At 43.5% G+C, this 10,829-nt stretch overlaps 1 protein-coding gene across 4 annotated transcripts in view; it reads left to right on the top strand.

Annotated features, from left to right (window-relative positions):
• LOC130281835 (solute carrier family 2, facilitated glucose transporter member 9-like) overlaps positions 1-7,983 on the top strand; it is a 90,158-nt gene extending 82,175 nt beyond the window's left edge. For all 4 annotated transcript variants that reach the window (XM_056529514.1, XM_056529513.1, XM_056529516.1 and 1 more), the window contains exons 11-12: positions 6,148-6,275; positions 7,549-7,983. In XM_056529514.1, coding sequence (XP_056385489.1) covers positions 6,148-6,275; positions 7,549-7,785 — 365 coding nt within the window. In that variant the 3' untranslated portion in view covers positions 7,786-7,983. The remainder of the gene's footprint in view (positions 1-6,147; positions 6,276-7,548) is intronic.
• Positions 7,984-10,829: the final 2,846 nt, after the last annotated feature.

Genomic DNA, 10,829 nt, shown 5'->3' with positions numbered 1-10,829 from the left:
GGCTCGTTGGCAGGTAAGATAAAGTGCATTTTATTTTATTTTGCAGCCCGGACGGGATAACATGAGAAAAGTGAGCACCGGAGTACTAGATCGCCGCTGTCAAAGCTGACAGCGGCGTCTATTGGGATCTATGAATGCTCCCAGGTGGGCGATATATCGGGATATATCGCGATGTATCGTCACCTAGACGGTATCACGATATATCGGGATATATCGAATCGCCACACTGGTATCGCGATTCGAATCGAATCGCCAAATTCTTGGCGATTCACACCCCTACTCCCTACTGTACGGCTAGGTTCACATTACAGAATTTCTTTATCTCTCGGAAATTTACAGTGCAGCAGAATCCCTTTTCTGGCAATGGGATTCTACTGCATAGTGCATACTACGGACATTCTGCTGAAATTCTGCCACCAATGAATGATCTTGCTCATTCTTTAGCCAAATCTCCCTGGAATACATTGCTGTCTATGTGGACAGCAATGTAGACCCGTTCCTAGTGCCGACTGATTTAGTCTACTTTGTTTGCACTAGGAATCTCTGGTAAAAATTCTTTAGTGTAAACCTAGTCTAAGGGTAGGGTCACACGGAACAGATCCACAGTGTATTTTACGCTGTGGATCTGCTGATGACCCGACCCTATACTGTGCCTACAGCAGGCCCATGTGGCTGCTTGGAGCGGCGCTTTGTTGCTGTGAGCAGGACATGGGGGGGGGGGGGGGGTGTCCTTCTTGCAGCGGCAATGCGTCACTCCAAGCAGCCACGTGGGCATGCAAGTCGCCGCACAGTGACTCGCAAGACGGTGTCTGACTGGTGTCCAAAATAAGTGGGTTTTATTGGTCCCAAAACATACAAGTGATGCAACGTTTCGACCTAACAATAAGGTCTTTATCAAGCATAATGCTTGATAAAGACCTTATTGTTAGGTCGAAACGTTGCATCACTTGTATGTTTTGGGACCAATAAAACCCACTTATTTTGGACACCAGTCGGAGTGCCGTCTTCCTATGTGTTTATATTGGATTATCAGCCGTGGTCGAGCTTGAGGTCTGGCACCCACCACCTTTAAAGGAAATATCACTGTGCACCATCCACCTCTGCTACATTGGACACCTCTGTATGCAGGTGTACTGAGAAGACCCCCCCCCCCCCCATTGGAGTCTAAATAATAGACAATGAGTTTCACTCTCCAGGACACCTTTTGAGACTTATTTTAGACAGATAACACCTTTTACAAACATTCTGTGATCTTTCAATGAACTCCGTTTAGGCCTTTTTAGAATTCATACGACATGGTGGACACTTTGCCATGTTATTCTATTAACCCCTTAAGGACCCAGCCATTTTACACCTTAGGACCCGGCCATTTTTTGCACATCTGACCACTGTCACTTTAAACATTAATAACTCTGGAATGCTTTTAGTTATCATTCTGATTCCGAGATTGTTTTTTCGTGACATATTCTACTTTAACTTAGTGGTAACATTTTTTGGCAACTTGCATCCTTTCTTGGTGAAAAATCCCCAAATTTTATGAAAAATTTGAAAATTTTTGCATTTTTCTAACTTTGAAGCTCTCTGCTTGAAATGAAAATGGATATTCCAAATATTATTTTATTTTATTCACATATACAATATGTCTACTTTATATTTGCATCATAAAATTGACGAGTTTTTACTTTTGGAAGACATCAGAGGGCTTCAAAGTTCAGCAGCAATTTTCCAATTTTTCACAAAATTTCCAAAATCACAATTTTTCAGGGACCAGTTCAGGTTTGAAGTGGATTTGAAGGGTCTTCATCTTAGAAATACCCCACAAATGACCCCATTATAAAAACTGCATCCCCCAAAGTATTCAAAATGACATTCAGTCAGCATTTTAACCCTTTAGGTGTTTCACAGGAATAGCAGCAAAGTGAAGGAGAAAATTCACAATCTTCATTTTTTACACTCGCATGTTCTTGTAGACCAAATTTTTGAATTTTTACAAGGGGTAAAAGGAGAAAATGTATACTTATATTTGTAGCCCAATTTCTCTCGAGTAAGCACATACCTCATATGTCTATGTAAAGTGTTCGGCGGGCACAGTAGAGGGCTCAGAAGGGAAGGAGCGACAAGGGGATTTTGGAGCGTACGTTTTTCTGAAATGGTTTTTGGGGGGCATGTTGCATTTAGGAAGCCCCAATGGTGCCAGAACAGGAAAAAAAACCACATGGCATACCATTTTGGAAACTATACCCCTTGAGGAACGTAACAAGGAATAAAGTGAGCCTTAATACCCCATAGGTGTGTCACGACTTTTGCATATGTAAAAAAATGTAAAAAAAATTTCAATAAAATGCGTGTTTCCGCCCAAATTTCACATTTTTGGAAGGGTTAATAGCAGAAAATACCCCCCCAAAATTTGTAACCCCATCTCTTCTGAGTATAGAGGTACCCCATAAGTTGACATGAAGTGCACTATGGGCGAACTACAATGCTCAGAAGAGAAGGAGTCATATTTGGCTTTTTGAGAGCAAATTTTGCTTGGGGGCATGTCGCATTTAGGAAGCCCCTATGGTGCCAGGACAGCAAAAAATACCCACATGCAATACCATTTTGGAAACTAGACCCCTTGAGGAACGTAACAAGGAATAAAGTGAGCCTTGATACCCCACAGGGGTTTCACGACTTTTGCATACGTAAAAAAAAAATGTTTTTTTCACTAAAATGTGTTTCCCCCCCCCAAATTTCACATTTTTGCAAGGGTTAATAGCAGAAAATACCCCCCAAAATGTGTAACCCCATCTCTTCCGAATATGAAGGTACCCCATAAGTTGACCTGCAGCTCACTACTGGCGAACTACAATGCTCAGAAGAGGAGGAGTTATATTTGGCTTTTTGAGAGCAAATTTTGCTCGTGGGGCTTGTCGCATTTAGGAAGCCCCAATGGTGCCAGAACAGCAAAATAACCTCCGCATGGCATACCATTTTGGAAACTAGACCCCTTGAGGAACGTAACAAGGGGTACAGTGAGCATTTACCCCCCACTGGTGTCTGTCAGATCTTTGGAACAGTGGGCTGTACAAAATTTTTAATTTGCGCAGCCCACTGTTCCAAAGATCTGTCAGACACCAGTGGGGTGTAAATTCTCACTGCACTCCTCAATACATTCCGTGAGGGGTGTAGTTTCCGAAATGGGGTCACATGTGGTTTTTTTTTTTTTTGCGTCTGGCAAAACCGCTGTAACAATCAGCCACCCCTGTGCAAATCACCTCAAATGTACATGGTGCACTCTCCCTTCTGAGCCTTGTTGTGCCCCCCAGAGCACTTTGCGCCCACATATGGGGTATCTCCGTAGTCGGGAGAAGTTGCATTACAAATTTTGGGGGGCTTTTTCCCCTTTTACCTCTTGTCAAAATGAAAAGTATAGGGCAACACCAGCATGTTAGTGTAAAAAATGTATTTTTTTTACACTAACATGCTGATGTAGACCCCAACTTCCCCTTTTCATAAGGGGTGAAAGGAGAAAAAGCCCCCCAAAATTTGTTAGGCAATTTCTCCAGAGTACGGCGATACCCCATATGTGACCCTAAACTGTTGCCTTGAAATACGACAGGGCTCCGAAGTGAGAGCGCCATGCGCATTTGAGGCCTGAATTAGGGATTTGCATAGGGGTGGACATAGGGGTATTCTACGCCAGTGATTCCCAAACAGGGTGCCTCCAGCTTTTGCAAAACTCCCAGCATGCTTGGACAGTCAACGGCTGTCCGGCAATACTGGGAGTTGTTGTTTTGCAACAGCTGGAGGCTCCATTTTGAAAACAGTGGCGTACCAGACGTTTTTCATTTTTATTGGGGAGGGGGGCTGTGTAGGGGTATGTGTATATGTAGTGTTTTTTACTTTTTATTTTATTTTGTGTTAGTGTAGTGTTTTTAGGGTACAGTCGCACGGGCAGGGGGGGGTTACAGCGATTTTCTCGCTGCGATTTTGAGCTGCCGCGCAAAATTTGCTGCATCGCAAACTTGCAGCCTGATACTCACTGTAAGCCCCCTGCCCATGTGAATGTACCCTGTACATTCACAAGGGGGGGACCTCCAGCTGTTGCAAAACTACAACTCCCAGCATGCACAGTCTATCAGTGCATGCTGGTAGTTATAGTTTTGCAACAGCTGGAGGCACATGGGTTGGGAAACACTGAGTTAGGAAACAGACAATGTTTCCCAACCAGTGTGCCTCCAGTTGTTGCAAAACCACAACTCCCAAACATTCTCAGGCATGCTGGGAGTAGTAGTTCGGCAACATCTTTAGAGCCAGATGTTGCCGAACTACAACTCCCAGCATGCTTGGAGTTGTAGTTTGCAACATCTGGAGGACTACAGTTTGCAGACCATTAATACAGTGGTTCCCAATCTGTGCCCTTCCAGATGTTGCAAAACTACAACTCCCAGTATGCCAAAACTGTCCAGGCATGCTGGGAGTTGTAGTTCTGCAACATCTGAAGGGCCAGATGTTACAGAACTACAACTCCCAGCATGCCTGGACAGTAAGGGCATGCTGAGAATGTGTAGTTTTGCAACATCTGGAAGGGCACAGTGGTCTCCAAACTGTGGACCTCCAGATGTTGCAAAACTGCAACTCCCAGCATGCCCAGATGCCAAGGGCTGTCTGGGCATGCTGGGAGTTGTAGTATATAGGGTCCCAATACAGCAATGCATGTCGCTTTACGGCGACGTGCATTGCTGTAAAGGGCCCGACCGCGGCTGAAGATCAACTCACCTGTCGCCGCCGCCGCCATCTTCCTCGCCGGGATCCGTGTCTTCAGGGACGAGGTAAGTACCGGGGCCGGTCCCCAGCACTCCCCCGTCCCCCGCAGCGTCCTCCGGTCTTCCTCCCGTCCTCTCCGGACTTTCAGGGGCCGGGCAGGACGCGAGGAAGTAACTGCCCCCCCCCCTGCGATTGGTCGGTTAACGAACCGAAGAATCGCAGGGGATCGGAGGAGGTGGCAGGCTTGCCACCTCGCTCCTAGTCTTCAGCATGGTCCTGGCTGTCTGTGACAGCCGGGATCATGCGAAATTACCGGGCGGTTGGGTCCCAGAGACCCGATCAGCCCGGTATCGCCGCAGATCGCAAGGGCGATTTCCCTTGCGATTTGCGGCGATCGCCAACATGGGGGGCATACATGGCCCCCCTCGGCGTTTGCCCTGGATCCCTGCTGAAGGATTTCAGCAGGGATCTGCTTCCGATCTCCGCTGGGTGAGCAGCGGAGACCAGGAAAAGACATGACGTATGCATACGTCATGGGTCCTTAAGACCCAGGGTGTGATGACGTATGCATACGTCATGGGTCCTGAAGAGGTTAAACATAGTGATTATTATTATTATTTTTGTTTTGGGCCTACAATAAGTATGACAAATAGAAGTGTCTTTAGCCATGACTAGAACCCTTTTCCTTTTCTGTAGATCCAGAGATAAAAGCAGGTAAAATAATGCCCATACACATTAGACAAGTCTGCTCAACCCCCTAATTTTGGTTGGAATAATATGTATGTATCCAGACTTTCCCTACAATGACACATGCCAGAGTTGTCTAGAAGCAGTTTAATCCCCTAACCTGTGACGGATAACAGTCAAAAGTTTAGGGGCAGCTAATGGGCCTTTTCACATAGCAGAATATTAATCCAGGGAAATTCAAGGTGGACATTCTTTGTGCAGCAGGTATCAACTGAATTGGACAGTGCTAGGACCACTCAGACATTCACACTCTCCAATGCAAAGCATATTTCATCAAAAGAATTAACACATCTATTCTTTTAGTGGAGTCCAGAATATTAATGTCCAGCAGAATTTCTGACCACGGAAAATCTGCAACATGCATGGCCTAGCAGAATCTTATTAAAAACAATGGGAGACTACTGCACCAGAATTTTTCTACTTGAAAATGTAACTGTGAATGGGCCGAAGGGGTCTGAAAGAAAAAACCCTTCATATGAAGTCTATGTTTAGGACGGGAGAGTTGACACCCTTCCTAGGCCCATAATAGTGGTGTGCTCTGCCTCATTTCTGCATTCCCTTGTTTAGAAAGCTCCCTTTAGTGGTACATTATTGAATCATTACTTTTTTCTTCTAGCTAATCAGCTTTTGAATTTCTGTTCTTTCTTTTAGCTGGACTTCCCTTTATCATGACGGGAGAACTTTTCATGCAGTCACATCGCCCGGCAGCTTACATTGTAGGAGGAACGCTCAATTGGCTTTCAAACTTTACAGTTGGTTTTGTATTCCCTTTCCTACAGGTAACTGACACTATATATACTTTTTCTGTTTGGCACTTAGCAGTAGTGTTGAGTGGCATAGGCCATATTCGAATTCGCGATATTTCGTGAATGTATGGATGAATATTCGTCATATATTCGCTAAATTTGCATATTCGTAATATTCGCGTTTTAATTTCGCATATGTGAAAGTTCGCATATGCGAATGTTTGCATATGCGAAAATTCGCACGCCAGTCTCACACAGTAGTATTAGAGCCTTCTTTACACCACACAAGCTGGAAGCAGAGAGGGATGATCACTGTGTGTAGTGTGAAAAAAAAATGAATATTCGTAATTGCGAATATACAGTGCTATATTTGCGAATATGCGATATTCGTGAATAAAATTTGCATTTCGAATATTCGTGAGCAACACTACTTGGCAGTATGCTGTTTGCTAGATGTGTCCAATGTTCTTGAGCCACAGTAAACTGGGAATCAGAAAAAAAATGGTCTACCACAAGCTCAGTTGACCAACAGTTCTGTTGGACAATTGGTCAACCAGTACCATGTGGAGCTAGGTCTTATCAGTTACACTTGTTTTTCAGACACTATTGCTCCAGTATATAAAAAAAAAATCACAACATTTATTATTGCAGTATTTGAAACACTTTGTTGTTGTTTTTTTAATCATGCACCACACAATGTGTAAAGGATGATGAATTCCCATCTGTGTTGGGTGCTTGATTCAGATGCTCTGTCTTGGATTCCCGCTTCTTCTCTCTCCACAATACTATATGATGGAAGGCCCCTATAGATGTTAGGTAGTCATCTGGTCAGACCAATCAGTGGATTTGTCCAACATATGTTTAAAGTGTATGAGGTCCAGTTGAACAAAATCCAGCTAAACAGAATACTTTAGGGGGTGCTTTTGTTTCACAAACAGGTAAAACCACAGATACACTCTGGTGATGTCAATGCATTTCAGGTGTTGGAAATGCCCTGATTATCATGACTAATGCCAAAAATGTGTTTTGAAGTCACCAGAGTTAGTGTTTCCATAGTTATACCTGTGTTTGAAATAAGGCACCATGTGAAATGTCCCTTGTTCTGGCGGTTTGTGATTCAACTATGCCTATGAAAGCCAAGAATGGGTTTGATCCATGTCATCTGGGTGGTGGAGGTACGTTGTTGAGCTGCCTGATATTGCAATTCTCTAATCCTGAGCAACTCCTATAATTACTTTTGTACTGTATGAATATTTAGTATTGAACGCTAAGGTGTATATTTATATTAGTGTAATTTTTCTTGCAGGAGTCGGCCGGAGCGTTTTCTTACTTGGTATTTTGTGGGGTTTGTTTCTTTGTAGCAGTCTACGTTTACTTTGTTATTCCGGAAACAAAGAATAAAACCTTTTTGGAAATTAATGAAATGTTTTCCTTAAGAAAACCATTGACTAAGCCAATAATACCTATAGATGATGTGAAACTCCGGAAACTTAATGGCTATGGTGCATTAGAGAGCAGTTCATTGGAATTCTCCCTTCCATGAAAATTACCAAAAAAGACTCTATTGAGAAGAAGATTCACTGCCAGTGGTACAATGGGGCTTATGAAGAAGAAATGTACTGAATCCTTATCATTTCCAGTCCAGAGCCAAAGAACAAATTGGGACATCCAGTTCTCAACCTACTTGTGTATAATAAGTGTTAAAAGCAATGAAAAATATTTCTTAAATAAATCTCATAATAACCTCATATTGACAATTTTTTTTAATTTCCATTAAGAGTTTAATAGTAGCAGAAATTCCTTTTAAGTTACAGATTTTGTTTAAAAAGGGTCTGGGTAGTTGGTGGACACAATAAAGACACTTTTTGTTTTGAATGGATGGGCGTCCTTTGGACCAGGAGAGAAATCTAATGTTGGCAAAATTTGTATCAGTGGTCTCCACATTTTGCATAGCTGTTTGAGTGCCTTGTATGCAACTGGAATGGCCACCATATGCTCCTTTTTTTTTTTTTTTTTTTTTTTTTTTTATTGGTTCTACTTCTCTGTTTATTATTCCATTCCTTAAATCTAATCCTTACACATTTTTTTTCATGCAAAAACTCTTGGAATTGTCTCCATGCACACGGCAGAGGTGTGTACATTTAAGGCAGCAAACAGTCCCAGTGATTATGTAGTATAGCCTCTTGATAAAGAATGGCAAAATGAAGACCTTCTTTCCTAAAAGCATAGTAAAATTTTTTTTATAATAATTATCGTCGGTACTATATAACTAGTCTGACGAGAGTTGGCTGTTCATGTATGGTACATACTTTTTACAAACTAAATTACAGGCAAACCCCTTAGTGCTTACTTTCAGCAAAACGATTCACACCATCTGTCATGGGATGGAAAGACCTGAAAGCCAGGGCACCCTAAATCTCTTGATTTGGCCAAATGCTTCAAATTTCCAGGCAGTATAATAGCATACTGAAACAATAATTATGTGGGGTGGCAGATCATGGCTCTAAGGTTAATTTATGGTGTTTGCCTATCTTTCATAAAGGAATTACCTCTGCTTGCAATTTTCATACTACAGTAACCCCCCGACCTACGATGGCCTCGACATACGATCATTTCAACATGCGATGGCCTCTCAGAGGCCATCGCATGTTGAAGGCAGTATCAACATACGATGCTTTTGTATGTCGGGGCCATCGCATAAACTGCTATCCAGCTGCGCAGACTGCTTCAGCTGCCACCAGATAGCCATTTACAGTGCCCTGTGTGGTCCGCTGACAATCACTTACCTGTCTTCTGGGCTCTGGCGCGTCCTCTTCGGGATCCCCTGCATTGGCGGCGCTCTCCATCGTCGTCATCACGTTGCTGCGCACGCAGTCCCGTCATCCAATAGGAGCCGCGTGCGTAGCGACGTGATGGTGGCGACGGAGAGTGAGGATGCCAGGGAAGCAGAGGCCTTGATAGAGAGTCGGGGACACCCCAGGGATGCGGCGACAGCGATGGAAGGCGACATCCAGGGCAGCGGTGACGAGCGGTGATGGTCCAGAGCGGCGGGGACACGTGAGTATAACCTCCAATACCAGTGGTCTTCAACCTGTGGACCTCCAGATATTGCAAAACTACAACTCCCAGCATGCCCGGACAGCCGTTGGCTGTCCGGGCATGCTGGGTGTTGTAGTTTTGCAACATCTGGAGGTCCGCAGGTTGTAGACAACTGTCCTATACTTTACATTGCACAGATCCCTCAACATACGATGGTTTCAACAAACGATGGTCCATTTGGAACGGATTACCATCGTATGTTGAGGGACCACTTTATAAGCAGAGGTGACACATGGTACTGCAGTGTTGTATTACTCAAATTCGACAAGGCTGTAGTTCTTGCACTTCTGCTTCTAAAAGTATGCAGGTTGTAAGAACGAGTGCAGGTAAACATTAAGGTGGCTGATGTGCTTGCATCTATCATTTTTAAAGGCTGGGTAATGGTGGTGAATGATGTACATGTAGTGTATTTTTTCCTTTTTAAACCACTTTCTTATGCAAAACCCCCACAGATGAGTGATGTTGTATCATTTAAAAAGCTTGTTACAAGCTTTGTTTGTTGTAGGCCCGATTGTACTTTGTAATGACATCTTTCATGGTACTGTATATATATGTGTGTGTGTATATATATGCAATCTCCACCACAGCACAAATAATCAGAGGTCCAGGATCAAGTGGAAAGGCTTCCAAGTTTATTCACACCATAAATGTGATAGCGGTGCAACGTTTCGGCAAACTGCCTTTGTCAAGCATGCTTGACAAAGGCAGTTTGCCGAAACGTTGCACCGCTATCACATTTATGGTGTGAATAAACTTGGAAGCCTTTCCACTTGATCCTGGACCTCTGATTATTTGTGCTGTGGTGGAGATTGCACATTTATGGACTGCTGACCTGCCAGTTGGCTGACCACGTGCACTTACAGAGGGGGTCTTTGCTGGCTCTTTCGCTTGGTTATATATATATATATAATATGTTCGGGTAGAAGAAACGGACATGGTCGCACATCTACAATCTTGTATAATGATCTGATTGCTTCTCAGAATAATATCAAAAACTAACAGGTTGTTAGTATACCTTTTTGATCAAAAAGTACAAGCCCACTCGCCACGTCAAGGCCACCTATTTAGAGTAATATACAAACAAGGAGAGTGCTCCTAGTGTGATAACGTAATGTGAAGAGGAGATGAAAAAAACAAGTAAAATTGCTCACCAAGTATAGTTGTACTACGACCAAGTACAACTATGGTGAAAGCGTGGAATAACCCTTCAACGGGCGAAGAACGGCAGCCGCTCCTGGTAACACAGGTGAAGCACTCAGACGGATCCCTCCAAGGAACAGCCCAGGTTAAAGGCAGCGCACAAGACTTCAAAGGTAAAATTATTTATTTACCCGGCATGCAACGCGTTTCGCTGGATGACCAGCTTCATCAGGCATCATGAAGGCAACATGCCTGATAAAGCTGGTCATCCAGTGAAACGCGTTGCATGCCGGGTAAATAAACCATTTTACCTTTGAAGTCTTGTGCGCTGCCTTTAACCTGGGCTGT

Source organism: Hyla sarda, chromosome 7 (genome assembly GCF_029499605.1).
Source record: "Hyla sarda isolate aHylSar1 chromosome 7, aHylSar1.hap1, whole genome shotgun sequence".
Taxonomy (NCBI): Eukaryota; Metazoa; Chordata; class Amphibia; order Anura; family Hylidae; genus Hyla; species Hyla sarda.
The sequence above is the reverse complement of the archived record's forward strand: the minus strand, read 5'-3'. Positions and strand labels throughout refer to the sequence as shown.